Raw genomic sequence first — 26,321 nt, forward strand, 5'->3', positions numbered from 1 at the left:
GCAGAGCCGAGGGAAGCTGCTAACGCCAGCCCCGTGGGCTCTGCGGGTGACGTCTGCGCAAGAGTCTCCGAAACCCCAAATATCACAGTCTGATGAATGCTGTGTGCATCCCTGTCTGTAGCTTGACTTGGGAGTGGAGGTTTCCAGAAGTTTCCAGAAGCCGAGGCAAATATTTAATAAAAAGAGGGGGCGGCCTGGCCGTGAACTCCTCCAGGGCAGTGATCATGTCCAGCTTCATTTCATTTTGAGTGACATTTAGTAAGTGCCTACTTGGTGCCTGCCCTGGCAGCCCATTTTTCAGATGAGGAAACAGAGGCTCTGAGAGGTGACGTGGCTCTCCCCAAATGAACAAGCAACAACAGCAGAGCTGGGCTTGGAACGCAGGTCCTCAAAGCTCCTCTCTGTCCACTCGAGGCCGTCCTGTTCCTCCCTGTGTGTGTTCCTACAGCCCGGCCCCAGGAGGCACGAATCACATCCATTACATTGCATTGACTGAGCGACTGGGATGACAGTGGGGGAGGGGATTTCCATGTCATGGTCATCTATCTGACTGTCTGATCGCCTTTATCGGCCAGGGGCTGGGGAGAGGGGCAAAGGCAGCGGGAAGGATGGATAAGAAAGGAAAAACTCACGTGGAAATACCACTTCCTGGGGCCCGGACCCAACTCCCCCTGTACTTACTCAAGGTTTGGTTGATGCTTAATTAGCATCTGAAAATAGATGTTCTGTCCCCAGGCAGGGCATGGTTCTAACCTTTTTCCCTTAGGAAAGCAAACTAGGCAGGCGAGGGAAACAGATGCCGAGAAGGGCTTGATTCAGATCCCAGAGTTTTGCAGGGAGAATGGACAAACAGCAGTTTCTCATGTTATTTATCTAAGGGAGCATTTTACTTCAGATGATTATTATGATAAGGTGTCAAATATCAGAATGGTGTCAAAACTCCATGTGTCTCAGGTGGTATCAGCACCCAAGACAATCTCAGAGGACTAATCATGATCCTTAGCAAGGAAAAAAATGCAACAAATCAGCCACAACCATCGCTTTTACTACTACGCCTTTCTCCATTTTCTTCTAGGCAAACTCCTACTTGATCTTCAAAACCCAGGGCAAATGTCCCTTCCTGGGGTAAACCTTTCCTGTTATTGACCTGCTGAGGTAATTATGCTCCCACAGCATTCTGTGTCCCTCTCTGTTTTGACATTAATTGCCCCTTGTATGAGTCTCTCCCCACACATATCCATGAGGGTGTCCAGGACAGGGAGATGTTTGCTCACCCTTACTTCTAGCCCAGAGCTATGTTCGCGGCAGATGTTGGCCGAATGACTGGTGATGGGTCACCTGATTCATTCTATCTATTACCCTAGGCCAGAGGCAATTTGCAACGGAGCACTAAAGGTGAGGGTCATGAAGTCATCCACGCACTGTGCTCCATGACAGGGGACTCGAGTCTCACTAGCCCCAGTCACAGATGACCCAGACTATTGGCAAGAGAAATGACCGCCAGATAAAGATTAACATCTCAGCCATCTGAGACTGATTTAAAAGAAGCTGCCTCTATGGCTGATTTTCTTTAAATTTAGTGAAATAAGAGCATTGAAGAAGGTGGGAATCCCTTCTGAGGTTCCCAAAGGGACACACCTCACTAGTCCCTCTGGGAGCGAATAGTCTTCTGAGTCAGGAAGTTCCTTTTCATGTCTAGCCTGAATCCACCATGCTTCACTTGTGCTCTGTTGCCTTTTGCCCAGTCCTTGCAGTTGCTCTGATGCCTTACCCAGCTGAGACCTCCACCTGTCTCTTCCAGATTCAGGAGAGCAGGTCGTGGCGGGAGTCCCTCTTTGTGTCATTAACAATGCTCAGCTCCCTGCGGATGTTTAAACAAGCGGCAGATGTGGGTTACAACTGGGAGGACGGAAGCTGATTCCGGGAGCGCCAGGTAAAGCGGCTTTGAGCAGGTAGGGGCGAGGCTAAGTATAGGAGCGGGTCTTTTAGGATGGAAAGAGGAACACTGTGTTTTCTATTAATTTGCTCAGCCCAGGAACCATTTCTGAAGCCTGTGCCCATGGAGACGTCTAGCAGGCGGTAACAGGGCAGTTTCCCTAGCTCTGGAGCCGGGGCTCAAATATAACTGAGCGCTGGGTTCCTGCCTCCTGACAGCTCTATTTCTGAGAGCCATTTGGAAAACTGAATCTCAGACAACAGAGCCAGGATGATTTTGCAAGCCGGTGGTTTTGAAATTTTTTGGGTCAGATCCTACATTGAGCAAAGGTGAACGCAAATCCCAAGCCCTGCTGGTCTGTCTGTCGTACTCCCAGGAGCTCTCGGGGCTAAAACACCTCGGCAGACTCACTTGACCTTGTGAGACTCGGTCTTTCCCCCTTTCTCTGGCCTCCTTAAGGCCCTTTTCTCCTTCTCCAAGAAAATGGAATTTCCATTTTAGCAGAGGCCCTAAGACAGGTTCTCAATACCTCGCCCTGTCCTTTCGTCACAATGCCCTGCAAAGAAGGCCAGGGATCCTCCTATCAATCCTGCCCTGTTCTCGATATGGAACCCCACTCCTCAGGCTTGAAGTTCAAGGTTAAGTTCTGCAAGTCGCCGTTGTCTAACTGAGGCAGATGGCAGGAAGGGGAATGGCCAGAGTCCTGCCATTGCTCCGAATGCTGCAGTGGCAGGAATGCCATGCAGTTCTGCAGATTTCTGGTGTCTTTCTCACGGGGTCAAGGCCCCCTCTGCTTCTTCCCTTTAACCCAGATCTCAACGGTCACTGCAGACCAGGAACTACTAACTCTGGTGCCTAGAGGTGGCAGGTAGGTAAGGCAAATCGGTAAAGCATGCTGGGTAATTTCAAAACACAACCCTTGTTGGCATATGAAATACATAAAAATATTCTTCATTTTCACAAAAATCTTTCCTGAAACATGTCAACATCTTGGTCTATCTTTACCTGCCACTTGTAATAAAGAGGTAGATACAAAAAGATTTAAGTTTCATCCTAACAGTTATAAGAAAATCAACAGTACTAATGCTATTATACATGACAATGGCTACTTGGTCTTCATGAGAGGGAGACAATTGGGAGTGGTGGGGATTGTGGCAAACTGGAGAGTCACATTCTGTCTAGAGAGGGCAGCTGCTATTCAGCCTATACAGATCATCGCCCCATAGGAAAAGAGCCTCAATGTGGTCAGATTGTGTACATTTCTAAGAGAAGCCGTAGATATATTTATGTAAAAATTTGAAACATTGGCAGTAAATTTAAAATATAACTATAAATTATTTCTTAGGACAATACAGTATAGACCCAATGACTCAAGGCTACAGCATGGATCTGGCCTGAGGCTGCCCCTTTCTGTCCTTTGTCTTGGGAGAGCTCATGGTATGGCAGAACCCCTTTATTTTCAATTAAGAAAATGAATGTAAAAGACTTTTAAACTATATTTGTTCATTTAATTATCAATAGATGGTTGTTCCCTCATGCTCACAATGTGACCTTGCTTTCTGGGGACAGCAGGATAAGTCTACAGTTGTGCTCGTCCACCAAACCTTTCCAGGTATCACTGCCGGGCCAGCCAGTCAGCCGGCGTGACCGCGGGCCTGACCTACTATGGAATCCCGGATGTCCTAATCTTCCTGGCCAGCTGTCAGCAGCTAAGGAAAGCAGTTTCCACCAAGGCTCTGGAATGTTCCATCCTCCCCCTTGAAGCTATGCAGAGAGGCCTTGAGTCTTTGTCTAGATGAGCTGGTAGCGAAAGGTGCCACCCATCGATCAAACACAGGGAAAAGGAGGCAGGTGGTCACCTGCTGAGTGACCTGGGCCACCCCCTGTTCTGACCTCCTGCTTGTCACCCCGCCCAGACTTCACGGCAAGGTGGAGCATGGGTGGAAACCCACGTGCTTCCCTAGTGCTGCTCTGGCCGGGGCCGCCAGCTACCCAGGCAGGCGAGGAAAAGGCCCCGCTGACCTCCAGCCAAATCGAGCCACTCTTGGAAAATGATACGGACTCAGCTGTCAAAACACATCTGAACAGATGGGCAAAGACTAAAAAGTTGGATAACAGACAGCGTTGGCGAGGTTGTGAGGAAACAGTCATTCTCCTACTTAGCTGGTAAGATTGGACCAACCCCTAAGGTGAGCAATTTGGCAATTTCCATCCAAATCGCAAATGTGTGTGATTTTTGACCCCAAAATTCCACTTCTAGGAATTTCTTCTATGGATACATGTGCCCAGGTGCCAACTGCACAATGCCACTCATTACAGCACTGTCGTAGCGAAATATTAGCAATGGCCCAAGTGTCCATTAGGAAAGACAGACTCGGTAAATTACGGCATAGCCACACAATGGAATACTACGCAGCTGTGAAAAAGAACCAGGACCCTCTCTACCCACTAATTGGAATAATTTCTAAGCTATGTTGGTACGTGAGAAAGCAAGTTGCAAAACAATGTGTGTCGTGTGCTCTCATTTGTGCCAAAGCACGTGAAAAATAATGCGTGTGTGTTTATTTGTCTAGGCATAAAATATGGCTAAAAGGACACACAAAACCCATTAATACTGCTCGCCTCTGGGGAGACAAATCATGTGGCTGGGAATAGGAGACAGAGACAATTTTTCCACCATGTATCTTTTATATCTGTTAAATTTGGAACCACGTGAATGCCTTTTTGGGTAGAAACAGAACGAATATTTGAAGAGTGGCAAGCTCACAAACAAAGCAAAACAAAACAAAACAAAGCCAAGGTCCATTTCCTACAATAAGCACTCCTAGCCTCAGCCTCCCAAGCTCTCCAGCCACGGTGGCTGGTTTCCGCCCCAACATAGCTTGGGGTGTGGCTTCCCTCCCCGTAGCTGCCCACCTGGAGGGTTCAGGGAGGTGTGGGAGCGTGATTGCCAGCCCCACCCCCCGGGCACCCACACTTACCTGCTCTTTCTCTGAATACGGGTTGTTGAGGACGACAGGCACGTTGCCCTTCCCCCACAGGTCATTGAAGACACGGTCATTCTCCACGCCCAGGGGCAGAGGTTTGTGTGACTTGCCGTCCAAATCTCTGAAAGGCAAGGGGGCAAGTGAGGAACGGGGGCCTTCAGGAGTGACCACTGGTTGTTGTGATCGGGAAGCCCTGAGAACCTGAGCCCACTCACGTGACTCTGTGTAGAGCCACCAGCTTTGGGGGCCTGGCTGCTGCTGCCTGCGGTTCGCCAGTGACACGTGGGAAGGCAGCCCCAGGTGTTGAGCACAAAGGTGAGCTCACCCAAGCAGACCCAAAGGCTGGCACGTCCCCGTCTTTGTGGACATTGTTTCAGGATGGCCCCGACACGGATTTTTCTTATCCCTCCCCCTGCCCCATTCTATGGATCTGGGAACACAGGAGGCCCATCTCCTAGCAGAAATCCACATACTGTGAGCCCCTGAGCACCGTCATGCCCGCGACACTTAATGCTGGAAAAACGAGGAGGTGGGGAGGACGAGAAGTCCTGTGGCCGTGGTGACAAGCCATCATCTCCACCCTGACTAAGGCTTTGGGCTTTGAGCAATACCAGCCCAGGACACACAAAATGATTCTGCAAATAAAGGGAACATAGCAACAAAAATAATAGCACTATTAAGGAGGATAGCTAGCATTTATCAAGCACTTACTATGTGCCTAACACTCTACATGTTTTAATCCAGTTAATCCTTGCAATGATTGTTAATCACCATTTTACAGATGGGGAAAGCGAGGGAGAAGTTAAAGTGCTCAAGGTCACATAGTCGGTGGCCAAGACCAATATTCAAGCCCCCTGTTCACATCCATTCTGAAGTAGAGGCTCTCCCCATCATCATCATCACCATCATCGTCATCGTCATTGTCATCACCATAACCACCATCATTACCATTGTCAATATCATAAACGTCATCACCCAACTTTTCCTCATCAGCAGAGCCATTGTCACCACCATCATCACCCTCACCATCAACTTCATCACATTGTCATCTTCACTATCATCACCACCGTCGTTAGCACCATCACTATCATCATCATCTTCCTCCTCCTCTTCATCATAACCATCCTTAGCATCTTCATGGCCACCATCACCATCCTCACAGTCATCACCTTACGAGGAAACTACGGCTCAGAGTGGTTAAAGTCACTAGCCTACGTCACACAGCTCGTGATGGTGGCTTCAAACCCAGGCTTGTTCCTGACGCTACAGCCTGACTTCTGCACCACCGGGCTTTCCTGGCTTCCTGCTCTTGAGCTCTAGCAGGCTCAGGGTGAGGCTCTCTCAGCCAGGTTCCACAGGCTCAGGGACCAAAATCCAGATGGCCCCGTCTGCCCCGCCTCACCCTGTCCTCCCACCTTCTGGGTGTCGCCCTCCTGCTTCCCGCCAGCCTGTCTCTCTTTGGCCCTCCCGCCTGGTTTCACTCTATGGCATCTGTCCCTTCCCCAGTGTGCGCAGGGCAGCTTGCTGTGTGGCTTATCCCAGTCGTGGTCCCAGGCATTAAGGCTGGCCCTTGTCTGGCCCTCTGTTCGATGTTCCCAGCTCTGGGGACTTCTCTGTCCCCCCGTCTGGTGCACTGACAGTCATTTGGGCCGAACCAGAAGCCAGGGCCCCAGCTCCAAGTGCACGACCCTCCTGTGGCCCACTCGGGCCAGTCGGATCCCTCCTTGCTGTGTTCCCCAACGTCCCTGTGGCCCCCGTCACAGCCGCTTCCCCTCTTCTGCTTGGAGCGGTTTGCATTTGCCAGAAGGAACATTCTGTTTTGCCCTCTCTAAAATGTCAAAACATCCCCAGAGTGGTTCTTGATTACAGACATTTCCCAAGTCAATGGCTCACCTACGTGGTGATAAACAGAGGAATTGTCTGTGGAGAGGGCTGCTCTAAATGTCACTCGCCTCTTTTCCAGCCCCCCAACTCCTGGTCCTGTGATATCACATGACCGTAAATAGGGAGCTCAAAAAATGTGTTTTGAGCCTCTGTAACATACCAGGTACTTGCAGCGAAGTTATTTCATTTAATTTCAACAGGCACTAAAAGCCCTGTTGCACATTGAAAACACTGAACCCAGAGAGGTTGTGTAAGCTTCCCAAGGTCCCACAGCGAGCACATAGCAGAGCTGGGGTTTGAAACTAGGTCTGGTGGACAATTGGCCCAGATCCTTCGTTTTCTAAAGCAGAGGTAGGTAAAACTGGTCGGGATGCTCTTCTAAGCCAGAGGCCACAGAGCAAGTGACCCAACATCTCTTGCTGAATGAGGCCGCCCCAAAATGCCTCCAGACATTGCGAAACGTCCCCTGGGAAGCAAAATGACACTCTCCCCGCTGGGAGGTGCCAGGTTAGATGCGGCGGAGCATTCTAATGGCCTGCTTCCGGTTCCTCCCCATCCCTGCTCCAGGCCCTCCCAAGGGTCTCCACTTGTCCCTTGTTCCCAGATGGGATCGAGGAACTCACTCCCACCCACCCCCTCTCCAGTGTCCTCACCCCTCTAGAAAAGCCACGCCCCAGCACCCTCAGCATTCTGGTGGACCAGTGTCCCCAGAACTATCACATGGTCACATTTGGTGGCTCTCAAACTTCAGGGTGTATCCAAATCAACCGAAGGGCTTGTTAAAATTCGGATGGCTGAGCCATCCCCGGGAGAGTCTGAGCAGTGGGTTCAGGCGGGCGCCTTGGAACCCGCACTGGCGGGAGCAGCAGCCGGGTGGCCCACAGGCCCGCGGGAGACCCTGTCCCCGGGAGCTCCCCGGCCTGGACTCAGCAGCAGCAGCACCAGCTTCCTTTTGGGTTAGAAATGTCACCCTCCCACTCTCCTTTCCTTCCTCCACCCCCGTCGCCCCGCAAGGCCAGGTGTGGCGCTCTGCCTCCCTCCTGGCAAGCGTTTTCTGTGCTTTCTGGCAAGAACTAAACTAAATCCTTTTTCTTCCACTTCGCTAGCGAGATGATCATATCCAAGCCAAGAGTCGGTCTTGCATCTCTAAACCTTCCGAGGAGCTTTGCCAGCTCCTTCTAGCAGAGGCTTCCTGGAAACTGGGTCCCCCGACCTCTAGCACAGGAGGGACAGGGTGTGGGGGGGACCCCAGAGGAAGCTTGCACGGGGGTGGGTTGGTCCAGTGCTGGTCGCTGAGCGACCCTGGGGACCCTGGAGGGGAGCAGGTGGGCCAGGCCTGTGTGCTGGGCCGGGGGAGGCAGGGCTGCCGCCTGCTCTGGCTCCGCCAGGCAAGGAGGCCGCCGAGGAGCAGCTGGCCCCGGCGGGAGGCCCTGCCTGGATTTTTCAGCAGACACCATGGCTTTGCGCGACTGCCGCCTCTCCTCGCCCCGTGCACTCCGGCAGACTTGGGTTTCTGCCTCCACCTGCACCGGCGCGCTGGGAGCCGAGTTAAAACAGGAACACGCGGGGCCGTGGAGACCAGGCATCGGTCTCTGCGAAGCTTTTCTCCTAGATTCCATCATGTGTGGATGTGTGGGGCGGGTTTGTGTGGGTGTTTTATATTCTTGTGAAATATAAAAGTATCTTCCTTTTTTTTTTTTTTTTTGAGACAGAGTCTCGCTCTGTTGCCCTGAGTAGCGTGCAATGGCATCATCATAGCTCACTGCAGCCTCCAACTCCTGGGCTCAACGGGTCCTCCCGCCTCAGCCTCCGGAGTAGGTGGGACTACAGACGCATGCCACCACACCTGGCTAATTTTTCTATTTTTTTGTAGAGATGGGGTCTTATTCTTCCTCAGGGTGGTCTTGAACTCCTGAGCGTAAGCAATTCTCCCGCCTTGACCTCCCAGAGTGCTGGGATTAGAGGTGTGAGCCACCGTGTCCGGCCAAAAGTACGCTTTTGAGGGCAGGAATTCTATTGCAAATGCTGCAGCTGAGGACTCAGGTGAGGGACTTTGAGTTCAGTCACGATCCTGACTCTCAGTCACTAATATCACCGGAGCTGGGCGGGGTTCTCAGACTCACATGCCTGCAGGGTCCAGGCCAGTGGGCTCAACGCGTGGCCTGGGCTGTGTGGACAGCCCACGGCAGCTTTTGCCCCGTCCCTGCCCCTGGGTGCCAGGCCAGGATGCGGATTCTGCGTTAACAGCACATCTGATATATATACGGATATACACATATATTTTTGGGGAGGCTGGAAACTACTTTTCATGTGAAATCTCTTGATTTCTCTAAGTCACCACAAATTCACTTTTTCAGGAAACTCTGCAGGCCAAATACAACTCAAGGGACAACTGTGTGTGACCCTCAACCCACAGTGTGATCTAAAAGGACGTGTGAGCTCCTCCCACTGGAGTCACATTCGAGAGGTCGTGGCACAGGTGGCACAGGTGCCAGGTGTGGCTTGGCCTGCGATGCGCGTGCCTGCCACACGCGGGCGTTCTCGAGGAACCTGAATGGTTTTTCTGGAAGGAATCTGAGGCATCATCTCGTTTTTTACAGATGGGGAAACTGAGGCCCAGAGAAGTCAAGGGGCTTTTCTAAAATAGGTGGCTGGTGAGTGGTAGGGTGGGGGGAGGAGGGAGGGGCAAGGCCACTGGACTTAGTCCAGCAAGACACTCAGAGTTGGCAGTGGAGACAGCCAGTGGTCAGCCCAGGGCCTGGCCATGGCAGGGCTCGATGCTGGTGCTTGGACGAGTGCAGTAGACTGAGTCACAGCCTCAGAGATGTCAGGTCCTCATGTCTTGCGCCCTTACATATGTCTCCTTATAGGGAAGAAGGGTCTTTGCAGAGGGGATGGGATTTTGACGATCTTGAGATGGGCAGATTACTTGGGGTTATCTTCGTGGACCCCAAATGTGACATGTGCCCTCAGAAGAGGCAAGGGGAGAACCGCCAGGAGCCCTGTGGTTACGTGCGACTTTTGGTGGGTGGGCGGGCAGGTGGGCTTATTCTATAGTTCTTCCCCAGGAGGAAGGGCGGGGTGCCCCCCGGACAAGAGGGCAGGGACACAGATGGGAAGAGGGCACAACACAAGTGTAATACTCCAGAGGGGTGGACGGGGCCGCCACCCGCGTTCCAGTGGTCAAGACGAGAAGGAGAAGTTAGGCTGAAGCCAAGTTTTTGGGCTCAGTTCCTTAGCTGAAAAATGCCTGAGCAGAGGGATTTCGAGCTATGCGATGTGCCGAGTGCAGCCTGGGAGGAGGTCCTCTGACTCAGTCCTGGAATCAGTACTGTCATTTGTCATTCTGCGGTCAGCGCCAGTGGACAGAATACTAATAGCCCACGTCCTGCTGAGCCAGCCACCCTGCCCTCTACAGGGAGAGTATCATGGGGGCACATTCATCCCTCTCGTCTTCCTGTTCCTGGAGATGAGCACCAAAGCTGCAGGGGACACTGCAGGCTGTCCCCAGGGAACCCGCCCAGGGAAAGGGGGGTGACTCGGAGGGTGGGGACTCAAGGGGGGCTGAGTGATCCTTGTTTCCCCTCTGGCCAGATGGAGCCTCTGTCCTCCTACTCGGGGGGCTCTGGGTCTTGCTGGACTTGCCCAGTTTTGCCCAGGGGTGGGAAGTTAGGAACCCCCCAGGATGCAGAGGTGGGCTGAGGCCACTGCCACAGGCTGTCCTTTCTTCCTTCCCTCCCTCCCGCTTCCTTTTTTCCAGCAGGGCTTGCCCTGCGACAAGCTCCGAACTCAATGCTGGGGATTCAGAGATGAGTGAACGTGGGCCTTTGACAGTGACAACTGCAGGTGGAAACCAGCCTCAGATAAAGGACGGGCCTTTGGACTGTGTCCCTTTTCCCTCCAATTCCTCCCCTCCAATAAATTCCATCGATAACAAAGCTGGAAGAACTAGAGGTGACCCAGGATGATGGGTTTGTTGCTGGAAGACAGAGTGTGAGGATCACAGAGGACATGAAGGGGCCCTTCAGTAGCCGGGGAGGAATTTGCTCGAATGACGCCGGGACTTGGGCATCTCAATGCCGGTCATCCCTCAGGGTGACCTGCATTCGTTGTACCGGGCTGGGGGTGGTGTCTTTACGAAATGGCACTTTGGGGCTGCAGTTTCCCTTTCAGACTCTGAGAAAATATTCCGATGTCCTCAGGTTAGAAGCCAACTGCACTGTGGCCGACAGTGTAATCTACAAAGTCAGTGGAGGTCAACAGCGTGGGCGTGGGGTACTGTCTTGGCTTTGCTGGCTGCCAGCTGAGTGGCCACACCTCTCCGAGCCTTGGTTTCCTTATGGGGGGGGGGGAAACGGGGTGCTGTGAAGAGCAAACGAATTAATTAGCATAACGACTTTAGCGTGGGGCCAGACTCGCCTGGAGTGCTCGGGAGAGGTTGACTAGCACCGCGATTGTAAAACTTGGGCTTGTCACAGGAGTCGCCTTCTCTGCCCCCTGCAATTAACCTGATTCTCTAGGGTTCAAGTTGACTTTTGTTCCTCTAGCCACATTCTCTTGGTTTCCCTTTAATTGTCAACACTCACTGTGGAACTTCTAGGTGGAAACAGGACAGCATCCTCGGGCCAGTGCTGTGTGGCTCTGGGGAAGTTGCTTCACCTCTCTGAGCCTCAGTTAGCTCATCTAGAAGAATGGGCTAAACCCACACATCCGTCCTACTTAGCAGAATTCACACGATCTCTGAAGAGGTGACTGCTGTGCAGGTACCTGGTAACTAACCCAGTGCCCTGCAGGTGGGAGCGGTTCTCAGAGCACGGGGTGAGGCTGACCTGCTGGTCCAGATGGATGCTGGACCAGGGACCTTGACCTCTTTTGAACCCTCCTTCAGGGCAGCAAGCTGAGCAACCTGGATTCTCCGACATGCAGTGTTTTAAAGCGACTGCTCCCAAGTGCAGAAGGTGCTAGAAGCTTCCAGATTCACCAACTCCCTTCCTCATACTTTCTCAGGCTGTCACCGCCTGCTGGGGCCACCTTTTTTCTGGGATGAAGGGATGAGACTGTCTCTAGAATAAACGTCACTTCTGCCCCCCCCACCCAGATAAGAGCCACGACCCCTAAACAACAGGGGTGCCCCATGTGGGAAATGACGCTGGGGCAGGAGATTAAATCTGTTCCCAAGAGGAGACAGGAAAGGAGGAAGGAAAGTGAGGGTGACAGGAGAGACAGGGCACTGCTGTGAGCCAGGGATGGCCGAGCGGAAGCCACAGACTGGTGAGCATGTCCTGAGTGAGGGGCCTGGTGGCCACACGGCTGCCCAGGCCAGCAGGGTGGCTTTGCTGGCGACTCTGCACCCTGCATCCGGGACGTCAGCGCCGACACCCAGCCCGACCTGGAGCCGGATGGAGAGGTCGTTCGGAGGACGAGAATGTTCCAGGAAGTCGTGTGCTCCAAGGGGCTTGAATCCCCCCGGCCTCCCAGCCCCCAGAGTGACCCCAGAGAACATTCTGTCTTTGGGCTTCCACGTCCTGACTTGGGACACTGATTCTTTGCTAATTGGCGGGGCTGCTTTCGGCTGTCACAGTGATGGAAGTGGGGGTGCTCTGGTATCGGGAGGGGGGGGAGGTGGCATGACAGGCGGTAGCCGTCCTGCAACACCGGGACAAACCCATACAAAGAAAAAGGGTTCTGACTGCCACACAACCTTGGGACCCTAAAGGCAGGCCGGAATTCCTGGCTTGCGATCCCGACTCTCTCGAACTTGGCTTTAAAACAGGCTGAATTTTCCACGCGTGCAGCTACTGGGGAAATGAAGGAAAGACTGATTTATCAGAAGTCGTTCACTGTTTCAGAAAGTCGCATCACCAAGGCGACACTGCTGGTGGCATTTGAGTTGCCAGAACAACACACCTGTGTCGGTCTGCTTTTGACAACTGTTGTGTTTGCAGCAATTCTATGTTTAGGTGCAAACGTCTGACCACTGACTCCAGCGAAGTCATGCCCGAGCGCTGAGATGTTAAATTATAGGTTTTTAAAATTATAAGTGACTTTTATGCTGTCTCCTTTATTTTATTGTTAGGGCATGATATTGATTAGAAAAGTATAAACTGTGGGTAGGTTATATCCATGAATTAGCTTCTGGTTAGTAAACCAGGGCTTTTAAAAATATCTGTTGGCGGGTGCGGTGGCTCACGCCTGCAATCCCAGCACTCTGGGAGGCCGAGGCAGGAGGATCGCTTGAGCTCAGGAGTTCGAGACCAGCCTGAGCAAGAGCGAGACCCCCATCTCTACAAAAAATAGAAAAATGAGCCAGGTGCGCGTGGTGGTGCGCACCTGTATTCCTAGCTACTGAGGCAGGAGGATCGCTGGAGCCCAGGGGTTTGAGATTGCAGTGAGCTATGATGATGCCACTGTGCTCCAGCTGGGGCAACAGAGTGAGGGCCTGTCTCAAAAAACAAAACAAAACACACACACAAAAACACACACCTTATTAAAAAATAGGGGTGGCTTTGAGTGCCACACAGGTGCCAGCCATTGAGCTGGGGGACACGTACTGTTGATAAATATTACTCCTCCTTAGAACCACTCACCTAAGTGGGTTTCCCAGAGCTCTGCACTTTCCCTGGGCCACTTTCTCCCAAATTTTACCTCCTCTGAAGCAGGTTTTTTTCTGCTGCTTTTGGTCAAACAGCCTCATCGTGTGCACGGTTGAGATGGGGTCGCTCGGGAAAACTACAGGGATGAGGGCGGCTGGGGCGGTTGAGAACACAGAACTGCAGGGATAGGACCCCATGTCAGACGGGTTTGTTCCTCTCTCATCCTTGGGGAGACAAAGGCAGGGGAGCGCTTCCCTGAGACGGTGTTGGGAGAGGCCCCCTGGGCCCCCGCTACCAGGAGGGCTCCCATGAAGTCCTCTGAATCACATCCAAGCCTTCTGTTCGGCACCAAGCCTTTGTGTCCCAGACTGCCGGCGGGGGGAGAGGACCAAATCAGCTCCTAGGCGGGAAGGGGCCGGCTCCCAGCTATGGCGGGGGGGGGCTCCTCTGGGGGGCTCCGAGCCACACACGGAGATCCAGGCTCCTGGGGCGGTCGGGGTGTGAATGCGACACAGCCCCGGGGATTCTGATACTGCCACCGTGTGCCCACCCCACGCACAGTGCAGAACCGCAGTCGAGTGTATGGAGCATTCCACACAGTCGGCTCAGCTGCCCACGGGGAGGGGACTCTGCGCATGCAAGGTGTGACAGAGCCCCCCTTGCCCGTCCCTCCGCCCTGCTGCTCTTCTCAGAGAGGGGGTGGATGGGAGGCAGAGCTGGCGCCTGGGGCGGCCTCTCGGGAGGGAAACTTTCTAATACCTCCCAGCAGACAAGGCCGGAACCTGCGATTCTGGATCCTGCAGCTGCTTTAGAGATTAAGTCCCTTGAATGGGACGGGCTGCTGGGTGCCCAGAAGGCACACCAAGGCCTCAAGGTGTCACCTCTGCTGGTATACTGCGGTAGGGACCCCTGGGAGGCGGCAGCTCCCCTGAGGACCAGGTTCTAGCCTGGGAAGCCTCCTGTGCTGGTCGTGGGTGAACCAGGCATCAAATCTCCACCAGCCAGGAGCACCCTGAGGACTGATGCTGGCCACCAGCTCTGGAAATGGACACGCAGGGCAACGGAAGCCCCCAAGCATCTGCCCGACCGAGAGCGTCACGCCATGCCCTGTGTCTTGCAGCCAAGACTCTCTGTCTTCCTTTTCCTGGCTGTCCCCAGGGAACTCGCACAGGGCATGGCTTGGGGGCAGGGGCTCAAAGGGAGGTCAGTGATCCTTGTTTCCCCTCTGCCCAGGGGCTTCCGATGGAGCCTCTGTCTTCCTACTTGGGGGACTCTGGGTCTTGCTGGGATTGCTCAGTTTCGCTCAGGTGTGGGAAGTTAGGAAACCCCAGGATGCAAAGGTGGGCTGAGGCCACTGCCACAGACCGAGGGGTCACCAGGGAGGACGACTGGATCCCATGGGGCTCCCCAAACACAGCAGGCACATTCGCACCTCAGGACCTTTGCACGGGCTGTTCTCCCTGTCTGCAACGCCCTTCCCCCAGACAGCTGCCGGACTCTCTCACTCCCTTCCTCCAGGTCCCCCAGCGTTGCCTTCCTAGTGAGGCCTGCCCCAGCCTCCCTATGCAAGACTTCCCCGTCCCCAACACTCCTGGTCCCCTTTCCGACATCATTTATCTCCTTAGCATGTTACACAGACATACAGTCACACATAGTTTATCGACGGGGATATGTTCTGAGACGTGCATTGCTAGGTGATTTTGTCGTTGTGCAAACATCACAGTATCCTTGCACAAACCTAGACGTTTATAGCCTAGGACACATCTAGACTCTGTGATCTAACCTATTGCTCCTACGCCACACACGGGAACAGCTTGTCACTGTACTGCATACTGCGGGCAACTGCAACGCAATGGGCAGTGTTTGCATATCTAAACATACCTAAACACAGAAAAGGCGCAGTAAAAATACGGTATTATAGTCTTATGGGACCTCCCCTCGTACATGCAGCCAGCTGATGACAAGACATTGTTATGCAGCCCGTGATTGTACGACATGTTTTACGTGTTTAGCTCATTCATTATCTGTCGTCCCCGCCTCCCTGTAAGCTCCCCAATGTCAGGGACTTTGTCTGTTTCATTCATTGCCCTACCCCCAGGGCCTAGAACAGAGCCTGGCACACAGTAGGTCCTCGATGAACGTTTGTTAAATGAATGAACACAGGGGCCTGGGGAGCTACCTTAACCCAGGTCCCCCAGGGGCTTCCTGGAGAGCTCTGAGTGCTCTTGGAACACTCCGGGCTTCTTGGGGAGGGGGTTAGAAAGTCTTGGCCTGGATTTCTGGGTGGCCCTAGACCCACCCTGGCAGCACCGGTGGCTGTAGGGGCAGTGCCAGACCCACAATGAGAGTGGAAGGGGGATGCAGAGAGAAACTGCTCTCTCTCTCTGTTCAATCTCCTGACCCACTATCCTCCGACCACCTGGCCCAGCTGCCAATTTCTCCCCGGAGCAGGCGCTCCATCACCCACTGTGTTGCCAGCTCTCCTCCCCCGGAGGGTCAGAAAACGCCAGTCTGCCAAACACAGAGGGGCTGGTACCCAGTTCTGTAAGTTCTAGCCTCAGCTCCCACATAATCCAAGCAAGACTGCTGTTTTTGGGAGTCGGGACCAATTCTATACTTCGGTTCCCTTCTCCTCTCTTAGAACCTTCCCCGCCCTTACTGGCTGCAGAAAGGAGAAAGCTGGCTGGGGCTGAGGGCCCCAGGGGCTCAGTGACTCCCTTTTCTCTTCCCAGGGCCTTGCCATGAGCCACACGCATGAGGACGCCACGCGCACATGCCCCACGCACACGTGCCCCTCTCACACGCTGGGCGACCTCAGGAAAGGCCCCTCTTCCCCGAGCCTATGTCTTCTCACTTGTGCAACACACACTGCAAAAATCCCACCTCGCAGGGTCCCTGGACGATCTCCCAGGACAAGATGGGGAGACACGCTGACTGCTACCGTGATTATTAGCCAGCTCTGGGTGTCACAGCAAGAGATCACCCTAGGAGTTACGCCCATTGCATTTTGCAATTGTAATTCTACGTGAAGATCAAGGCAGGTGGAGTGAATGTGCAGGGATGAGGTCGTCTCAGTGCTCACACGTGCACACTCGTAAACACACACACACACACACCTGTGGAGCTTACCTGTCCACCTGGACTCCCGTGTCCTTGGTCTCTGCCTTGGAAGGTCCCCCTCCCTTGGCCCCTTTGCTCCCGCTGGTGAGAAGGTTCAGCACAGGCTCTATCTCTCTGAGCAGTTCGTTGTTCTCCCCTCTGCCTTGGAGGCCGGCTCTGGCTGCTTTTTTGGCAGGGTCCTGGCTTGGGGGCTGGGGGCCCGGGCCGTTGGCATGGGACAGAGAGCCGGCTTCCTGCCCATGGTCTGGGGCGTGCTGCGGTCCATTCCCGGGACCCAAGGTCCCGTCCACTGTCAGTGGCTGCTCTTTGCTGGCCGACGGCTGGTGGGACAGATCCACAGCTTTGGTGGGAGGACCCAGGGGCTGTGTCACCCGGATGGTCTTGGGGGTCCCGTCCCCGGTGAAGGTGGTCTCCAGGTGCGTGGTGAAGCCCTCAGGGCCCCTCAGAATGAGGACCACGTGGGTCTCGGAGGCAATGCCTCTGAGCACCTCCAGGGCGCTGTCGTAGCTCAGGTCCACCAAGGGCCGGCCGTTGACTGCCAGAATGATGTCCCCGGCTTGGATGAGGCCGCTCTGCTCCGCGGCGCCCCCTCGAATCAGGTCTGAGATGATCACGGGGGGCTTGCTCACCCGCTCCTTCACCAGGAAGCCCAGGCCCCCTACTTTGCGCTTGAAGAGACGGACGGAAATGACATTGGGTTGGATCTGCTGCACACCGAACATGGGATCCTCCATGGCGTCTGGTTCCAAGGGGCCCGGCTGAAGACCTCCGAACGTTACCAGGCCCGGGTGACCTCACCCGCAGGAACCAGGCTTCACACTACGCCAAGAGCCGGAGCCGGGAGCCGGGTGCTGCAGAGGCTTCAGCCTTCCCTGTCTTTGACGTCACCCCAGCGTCACCCACTCATTGCCGCTGGGCCGTCGGTGGCATGATTCCACGCATCTGTCTCCCTCCCCGTTCTCTACGGAAGCGACGGTCGACCAGGCAGACGTCAGGAGGAGCGGTGGGACGTGTCCCTAAGCAACAGGTCAGGCAGATCGGGGAGGAGAAGCGCCTGGTGGATGTGTCTAGAGGTGACGCATGACGGATGTGAACTATTCTCTGGGCATCTTGATCGCTAGCCTGTTAGATGCAGATCAGATCTGGGGCTTCCTGAGCTGAAAAGAAGGAAGAAGAGAGGGAATCAAAAGAAAAGAAGACAGAGAGAGAGAGAGAGAGAGAGAGAGACTGAAGTGGAGTGCACGCCACCACCTTCAAAACGAAGATGGAAAATGCAGCAACAGACAAGGTCGAGCCACGAGACACTAACTCTGGAGTTTCAAAACCAGCCCGGAAACTAAATCCTTCTTCCAGGATGGGGACACCTTTCCCAGTCAGCTGCAAATGGCCTGCTTTCACCTCCATGATCAAAGCCCTCAGAGACCAAAGGGTCCCCTGGGGAAAGCACAGACAGTCACAGACATCCAATGACAAGAACCATAAGACCTCTCTTCTCTCTTTCCCACCGCGAGAAGCCACCACTCCAACCTGCCAGTTGGCCTCACACTCTGTGTTTTGCACACATTTCCCATTCACAGCTCGGGGGCTCAGCCTGCACAGATCTTTGGGGTCTCCATCCCAGCCACTCCCAAAGCCCCACGACAAAGAGGGGACCCTTCCGTGGACCTGCCGAGTGAGGGATGCCAATCGGCCTTCATGACCATTTTGGTAATTATTAGCTTGTTCCAAGGTCAAAAGGACAACGTCATCACACTGCAAACATCATAAATACCAAAGAGATAGGTCTACGCAAAATCGTGGAAGCCACTTGTGCTCCGTAGACCTGAAACCCTGATGGAGAAACATTGGGAAGAGGGGGTGTTGGACCCCTGGGGTACACGGCACAGAGTAGGTGCTCAGTGAATATTTGTTGATTGAAGAAGAACCCCCAAAGGCTAGGCACGGCAGACACTTTTTGAGCACTTTCACTCTTAACACACACATATATATTTTTTCTCCTTTAATCCTCATAGTGATCTCTCAATAGCAAAGACACTGAAGCTTGGGAAGGTTTAGTAACCTGTCCAAGGTCACGTACAGACTAAGGGCAGAGGGAGAGTTTGATCTTCCGTCAGCTCCACGCTCAAGCCCAAGCTTCTAGCTTTATACTCTGGCTATTTCAAAGTTATGTTCCAGTTATTGTCTCAAGCCCTAACTTTTTCCCTGAAATGCTGGCAACTTCCAAGTCACTGACTCCCGCCAGGCCAGGGAAATGGGGTGCGGCTGGGGCACCCAAAGCCAGCATGGGGCCAGCTGGAGGTGCTGTGTGGCCCAGGCGGGCAGCACGCACCTGTGGCAGGTGTACACGGGCTGTGTGTGCACACAGTCGGACGTGCCCGGGTTGGGGCAGGTGAACTGTGGGTGTGCGTGGGGTGGGGGGCATCAGAGACCCCCTCCCTCTCCTTCCCATCCCCCACTGAAGTCCCATGTCCCTCTTCATCCCAGTCCCCTTCCTGCCGTGCCCTCACCACACTTTAACACAAGGCGGGAGCCCCCATCTGCCACCACTCACAAAGTGACACTCACTCCCTTGTTTCCCTTTTAGCGACTTCCTGGGTCACCCGGGGGCTGAGGCAGCTGACAAGCTCCTGCTGCCTCTGAGAACAGGAGGTGGGTGCAGAGACCCCTCCCGGAAGGGGGTTCCACCTCCTGGATCCCTCGACGGGGGGTGCTTAGCAAGTGCAGCCCCCCACCCCGCAGCTTGCATTACGTAACTCCGCCAGCCCCTCTGTGTGGGTGAAGGAAAAGTGAATACCCGGGCCCCGCCCGGGCTGCGCTCTCCATCTGGCGTCGCTGTGTGTGTGTTTCTGTGTATTCATGCGTCGCCCTCGTGCTGTGTCATTTCTCTGCTGTGTGTGGCCCGGGTGCCGACCGGCTGAGTGTCTTTCGGCGTCTTGCTGCTGGGGTTCTGGTTTGCAGGGAAAGCCAGCCGGGACCGCCGTGGCCGTCCCCACTGGGGAGACTCGGTCCTCTCTCTCCCTGCTTCCTTAATGTCCCCGAGCCCCGTCTCTTTCAGGGACCAAACCCAGGATGCTCGTTGTTCAGTTGGAAGCAGAGACAGCTGGGACCTCCAGGGCCCTCCTGAGTGTGCAGTTTGGCATCGGGCACCGTTCTTTAATGAAAGAAGGGACTCGGATGTGTGCTCTTGGGGAGGTAAGGCCCCCAGGCTCACGTCTCCCAGATCCTGGCTGGGGCCAGTCCTTACCGAAGGACAGAGACTGGAATTGGCCTTTCATGTACTTTGCTTAAGAAAAAAATAAAACAGAAAGGACCCCGTCCACAACAGCCCCCGGCTACTCTCAGCATTTTCTAAGCCACTCCCAGGAGTTCCCTGTCTCCCAGCTGCTGTCTACGATCACAGGGGGCTCTTGGCTCATGCTGGGGACACGGAGGTGCTGTTTCTCCCTCAGACCTTGGCCCTAGAAAGGAAACTCTGGAAGGAACTGGAAAGAAGCTGGGCTGGGGAGAGGCAGGGACAGGCACTGTCTGCGGAGGGACAGAGACAGAGAGAACAATCTCTGTGTTCTGGGGATTTGGAGCACCCTCCGCTGTCAATCACAATCTTAATGACAATCCCACAACACTTACTTGGTCTCTCTCCTTTTCCTCCCCAAAGAATATCCTCCTCTACTATCATATTTTTCATCCTTGTCCTGACCAAGGTCAGGTTCGGTTGTCTCCATTTTACAGATGCATAAATCAAACTGCTATAGGGACAACTACTTGTCCCGGTTTCCATGTGGCACCTCAGGGACAGCTGGATCCCCTACTGCCACAGGGAAGATGTTTAAGGCCCTTCCTGGCTCCCTCTGGGTGTTTCTGGATGAGTTCTTTATTTTCTCTGAATCTCAGTTTCCCTCTCTGTAAAATGGGATCATCGGTAATCACTGCGTCTCTGGGTTAGGGATGGACGAAATGAAATAGCGAGTGCAGGGGACTTAGCAACGTCACAGAGGGAATGCTCAAAACGCGGTTTCTTATTGTTACATAATACATAATGCTTTGGGCTTCCTAGCTTTGAATAAGGTGTATTTTCGACTCCGTCTGGGTCCCGCCAAAGGTATTTCAGGCGCCGTCTGGAAGGGGGCCCTTCCCTTGAAATCCCGCCGAGGAATCTCAGGCTGGTCGCGGTGGGTGGCACCAGCTACAGAGAGCTGGGTGCTGGGTGGCAGCGCTGACAACCCAGCCTCCACCCTCGGGAGCCGGGATTTTAAACAAATCGCACATGCGTGCTTGCCAGAGTACATACCATGGAAACAATACTTGGACCCAAGCCTCACTCCAGTAGTTCAGTGGCTTCGGGCGTGTTTATTTCATTTACGTTGCTGCGAGGAAATTAGCGGCTGACTCTGAGGGACGGCGGCCAGTGAGAAGGGAATAGCCCAGACAGGCCCCCGTCTGCCACTACGTCCTGGCTGCGCGACCCTGGGCACCCTGCTGCCACCCTGCACCTCATTTCTGCAACCCCAGCAATGGTCACAGCAGCAGTGCTGAGTGAATGAGAGTTTACGACGAGCTGAGCATGGCGCCCAAGCCCTCTGCACGGTGTCTCATTCGATCCTTACAGCCACCGTATGAAGTAAGTGCCATTTTGATCCCCACGCTACGGATGGATGGGAGAAGTGAACCAAGGAGGTCGCCCTGGGTCTAAGTGAGCGGATTCTGAGCACTGTCTGTTGTCGATCATAATCCCAGTAACGATCTCACAACATTACGGTCTTCCTGCTTTTCCTCCCCAAACACATCCTGCTCTGCTGATCTGGGTCACGTCCGATTGCTCCCATTTTGCAGATGAGGAAATGAGGTTCCTATGGGAAGACTCGCCTGTCCCGGTCTGCCTGCAGGAGGAGCCCTCGAGATCATCTGGTCGAGCTGCCCCATTCAAAAATGAGGAAACAGAGGCCCATTCCACGTGGACCGGCCACAGCGGGGGCGTCCAGGGCTGTGCCCTCCGCGGCAGCTGCTCGCCACATGTGGCCATTGAGCGCCTGTGCTGTGGCCGCTCCCGTCAAGATGCGCCGTGAGAGTGAAATATACACACTGGGTTTCCAAGACTAGTACAAGAAGAACGCGAGCGTCTCAATAATGCTTAAATATTGATGATTACATGCTGAAATGATACCGTTGCGGATATATTGTGTTAAACAAAAATTATTGTGAAAATTAATTCCCCCCGTTGCTTCTTACTTTTTTGATGCACCTATTATAAAATCGAACATGACCCATGTGGCTCGCGTTGTATTGTTATTGGGATGTGGGGCGGGGTCTATGCAGCCCAATAGTGGGATCACTGTTCTTCCCTGTATCCTGCTGTCTCCTGGTCCCCTTGGGAAGCTACTGATAACTTAGGCAGAAGATACTTCTTAAAATTTTACCTTCTAAAGAAACCAGAAAAATGACAAAGAGGGTTTGCAAATATTTCACCACACTCTGAGGCTGACCATTGGGAACAGGCATGGTGGGGCAGGATGGGGTCAGAGAAAATCCATCTAGACCACGTGAAGACAGAGGTCAGAGTGGGATGTTACCTGGACTAACAGTTGAGAGTTCAACAACCTGCCTTCTGAGTTATTAGTTGAAACCTAACCCATCTGTCTAAGGAATGTGTCATTAAAAAGGATGAGGCGGATCTCTATTTACAGATAAAGAAATGAGCTCCAAGAAATGCCATTAGGTGACAAAAGATAGGTGTAAATGGGTAAATTCTGTACCTGTAAATGCAGAGATTATTCTGGAAGAAACAGATAATAATGGTTGCATCTTACGAGGAATATTAGAAGTCAGAAGTAGGAGGGAGACTTACTTTACACTGAATACCTTTTTTTTTCCCTATTTGAATGTCATGTAAATTTCTTTAATCACATGTGTATTACCTTTTAAACGAACAATATTAAAGAAAACAAAACCCAGCCTGTGAACTCCTGGCTGTTTTCAGCTTGCACACCCACAAAATCTCTGATGGAGTCACAGCCCGGTTTCCTAACTCCCTCCAATCTCATTTAAAAACAAATTCCAAGTCCTCCACGTCTTGAAAAACAAAACAAAATACTGCCACCCCCAACACAAACAAAAGACTGAAAAGCGTAAACCCAACTGTGTGCCTCTTAAAGAAAAACCACAACAACAAAACAACCAACTTTCTTACATCTCCTGAACTGCTAATTTGCAGTCTTTCCCGGAGAGATCACCAACCAGGAAGCCGGTGGAGGAGGTTTCTCCCACGCTGCAAGCTCGTCATGGCTGGAAATCCACCATCCCTCCCCACTCCAAATCAGAGGGGTAGGTTGGCATTCTGTCCCTTGGTGAAACCAATGACACAAGCACCCTGGTCCAACAGAACCTCCTTAGCTGTGGAATTCTTCGAGTTTCGTGGCTACAGTCTGCCCACGATGACTTTGATCTTTTCAGATCTAATGCTCTCATTTCGGGAGTAGAACAGGCTGGGTTTAGAGTTAGGAGCAGGAGCACTAACAATTGTCTAAAATTTGACAGTCCACCCTGGCGCCGAGGGTTTGGGAAACCTGCAGTCTCCTACATCGCTGCCTGGTATAACCTGTTTGAACAGAAGTTTGACAGTGGCTACCCCAAAATTTACAAGACACATATCTTTGGCCTGGTAATTCAAAGTTTAGGACTTTCTCCTGCAGATAAACTATAAGGAACATCCTGAAACACACACACAACTCTTCCTTGTAGAGTTTTCCAGAATATCAAAAGATTGGGAAAACCGAAGTACCCATCAATAGAAGACTATTCAATACACCATGGTACATCCATGCAGTGGAATTCTGAAAAGGCATTAGCTGGGGGACTGATGGGGTACGATCTTCAAGATACATGTTTGAATTTAAAAGCAAGGTGGAGCACACTGATACAGAAATATATGTACATATCCATCCTATGGATTCATCGTGTGTTCATCCATGCTTCCATATGAGCTTGGAGATGCGCTGGATCTCTCTGGAAAAATACCCAAGGTCCCAATAACAGTGGTTACTTCTGGAAAAAGGGACTGGGAGGCTAGGGGTAGGGTGGGAGGGAAGCTTATATTTTATGGCATATTCTTTTGTATTGTTTATTTTTTTATGATGCTTTTTGGATCACTTTTTTTTTTTTTTTTTTTTTGAGACAGAGTCTCACTCTGTTGCCCGGGCTAGAGTGAATGCCGTGGCGTCAGCCTAGCTCACAGCAACCTCAGACTCCTGAGCTCAAGCGATCCTCCTGTCTCAGCCTCCCGAGTAGCTGGGACTACAGGCATGCACCACCATGCCCGGCTAATTTTTTCTATATATATTTTTAGCTGTCCATATAATTTCTTTCTATTTTTAGTAGAGATGGGGTCTCACTCTTGCTCAGGCTGGTCTCGAACTCCTGAGCTCAAACGATCCGCCCACCTCGGCCTCCCAGAGTGCTAGGATTACAGGCGTGAGCCACTGCGCCCAGCCGTTTTTGGATCACTTTTAACAAAAGAGCAAGGTCTTTGAGGTCAGACTGTCTTAGCTTCTCTGCTTGGCTTTGTGACGGTGGGCAAATTCCTTAACCTCTCTGAGCCACAGTTCCTACATCTATAAAATGGGGATGATAGCAGTGCCTGTTTAGGGTGCCTGCGAGGATAGGATGAGATATTAGTTAATATTTTCTAAGTTCTTACAATGCACTGTTTACTTTTACTACCTTTTACTACCACTATGACTAATTATTATTGCATAAGCGGTCATTTTTTTATTAAGCATCTGTGGTATGCAATGGACACATGTTACTTAAAGCACTTTGCACCGAAGGACCAGGTAAAAGGTGTGGGCACGTAGACTGCTCCTGTCTCCTAGTGGGGCGGGGGCAGCGGCGCCGTTCACTGGCTCCTCTGCGGGTTGCTGACAAAGCAGGATTTAGTGTGTTAGAACAGGGAATCCGAGGGCTGCAGCCGGAAGCACTCAGGCCCCAGAACTTGGTGGTGTCGGGGTGTCACTGGCCCGGCCCATCACCAGGAGAGACCTACAGGCTGGCATCCCCGTGTTGGAACAGATCTGGGGACTCATAGAGCCGTCCCTTCATCTCTGTTTTACAGAGCTCTTTCACATGTGCTAGTTCAGCTGACAGGAGACCACTCTGGCCATCATATTGATGGGAAATTCCAGGATTTGGGACTAAGGTTCTTAAACTCCTTCCAGCCATGGACCCCTCAGGGGTACAAAACCCTGCAAAGATTCACCTCTGCCTCCCACCTTTGCCCCTGTGGGCAGGTCCCACGGCTGCAAGTGCTGCGCTGTGGTCAACGGCTTGGATTTGCGACCCACCTCTGGAACCTGTTAGCCTCAGATTCCTCATCTGTAAAATGGGAATGACTATGATTTCTACTTTAAAGGTAGAAACCAATAAATCACATGGGATAGCTTAACTGGGGTGCATTAAATGGGATCTATGGGAAGTACGTGGCACTGTTAATTATTATTTTTAGAGTCACTTTAGATCACACATCAAGAAAATGAACAATTTCAGGCCAGACAGGCAAACGTAACGACAGCCAAGGAAATGGGCTCATTACTAAGAAAAGGAAACATCATTAGTGGTCTCAGAAACATTTTTTAAGAAGCATTAAAATAAGATGGCCCGTATTTTCTACCTCCAATAAACCTTATACTCTTTTAAAACTCTCTTTTTCTCCCTCCCTTTTTCTCTCCTTCACTATCTCTCTTCTTTCCTTTTCTTTCTTTCACGTCATCCATTCATTCACTAACTCTTACATAGCTCACCTTGAGACTGCAGGGGTGGGACAGTGTCCCTGTCCTCAAGCTCACAACTTAGGGTAGAGGTGGGTTGGAGAGAGAGATTAATGACAAGTATGACAAGTAGAACAAAAGGGGACATAGAGGGTGCTAACGAGACCATGCACAGGAGACCTAATGTGGTCTGAGTAGTGGCAGTCAGGGAAGGCTTCCTGGAGGAAGAGTCAGGATACAGACTTGGGCAGATAAAAAGGTGGATGGTGGAAGTGACAGGTGATGGAGAGACCAGCATGTGAGAAGGGACTTAGGTGGGAAGGAGGAGGCATTTTGAGGCACTGGACAAAATCTGTTGTCATGAGAGAAGAAAGCCCACATCTCGATAGAAAGCTGGAGGAGAGGGAACAAGGAGCTGGGTCATGCGGTCTCTCAGGAGGCAAATTCAAGATTTTGGACTTTATTCTTAAGACAGACGGCAAGCACTGGAGGGTTCTGAGAATACATAGATTTTACGAAGGTCGCTGTGCCTACTGCTAGACCAGAACCAGGTGGAAAAAGCAAGGCTGGCTGTGGGGAGCCCAGCCGGGAGGCTCCTGCGGGCCAGAGGTGAGAGGCGATGGTGGTCAGGATTCAGGCAGTGAAAGGGAGGAAGGAAGGAAGCGAGCCGATTTAAAGACAGGAGGTTAAGACACCAAGCGTTGGCAACTGGGCCTAGAAGCTGAGGAAGAGGGCGGTGTCCATGGAGACTCCCCAGCTTGTGGCTTCCACAAGTCGATGGACCATGAAGCCATTTCCTGAGATAGCAACCACGGAAGACCGGGGTACAAATGGGGTGAAAGAGAGAATAAGAATGAATGAAACTCATTGCGTAAGATTGTCTTTCCTGAGTAGCAATGACTAATTTAATTGTGGTCTGGTGCATTGCAAGAGTCAACATTTCCTGATACCGTCATTTCCATAATTCTGAGAACTCAGGGAGATTATAAAAAATACACTTGATTTGGCTCCTTCCCCAGTGCTACCATTGACTGGCCATTTGCCC

At 52.5% G+C, this 26,321-nt stretch overlaps 1 protein-coding gene across 1 annotated transcript in view; it reads right to left on the reverse strand.

The window, feature by feature from the left end:
* Positions 1 to 17,254, reverse strand: part of NOS1 (nitric oxide synthase 1) — a 71,738-nt gene extending 54,484 nt beyond the window's left edge. Inside the window, exons 1-2 of the mRNA XM_069497505.1 lie at positions 16,530 to 17,254; positions 4,918 to 5,044 (exon numbers count right to left, since the gene is read on the reverse strand). Coding sequence (XP_069353606.1) covers positions 4,918 to 5,044; positions 16,530 to 17,254 — 852 coding nt within the window. The remainder of the gene's footprint in view (positions 1 to 4,917; positions 5,045 to 16,529) is intronic.
* Between the last annotated feature and the right edge of the window lie 9,067 nt (positions 17,255 to 26,321).

Source organism: Eulemur rufifrons, chromosome 21 (assembly GCF_041146395.1).
Source record: "Eulemur rufifrons isolate Redbay chromosome 21, OSU_ERuf_1, whole genome shotgun sequence".
NCBI classification, from domain to species: domain Eukaryota; kingdom Metazoa; phylum Chordata; class Mammalia; order Primates; family Lemuridae; genus Eulemur; species Eulemur rufifrons.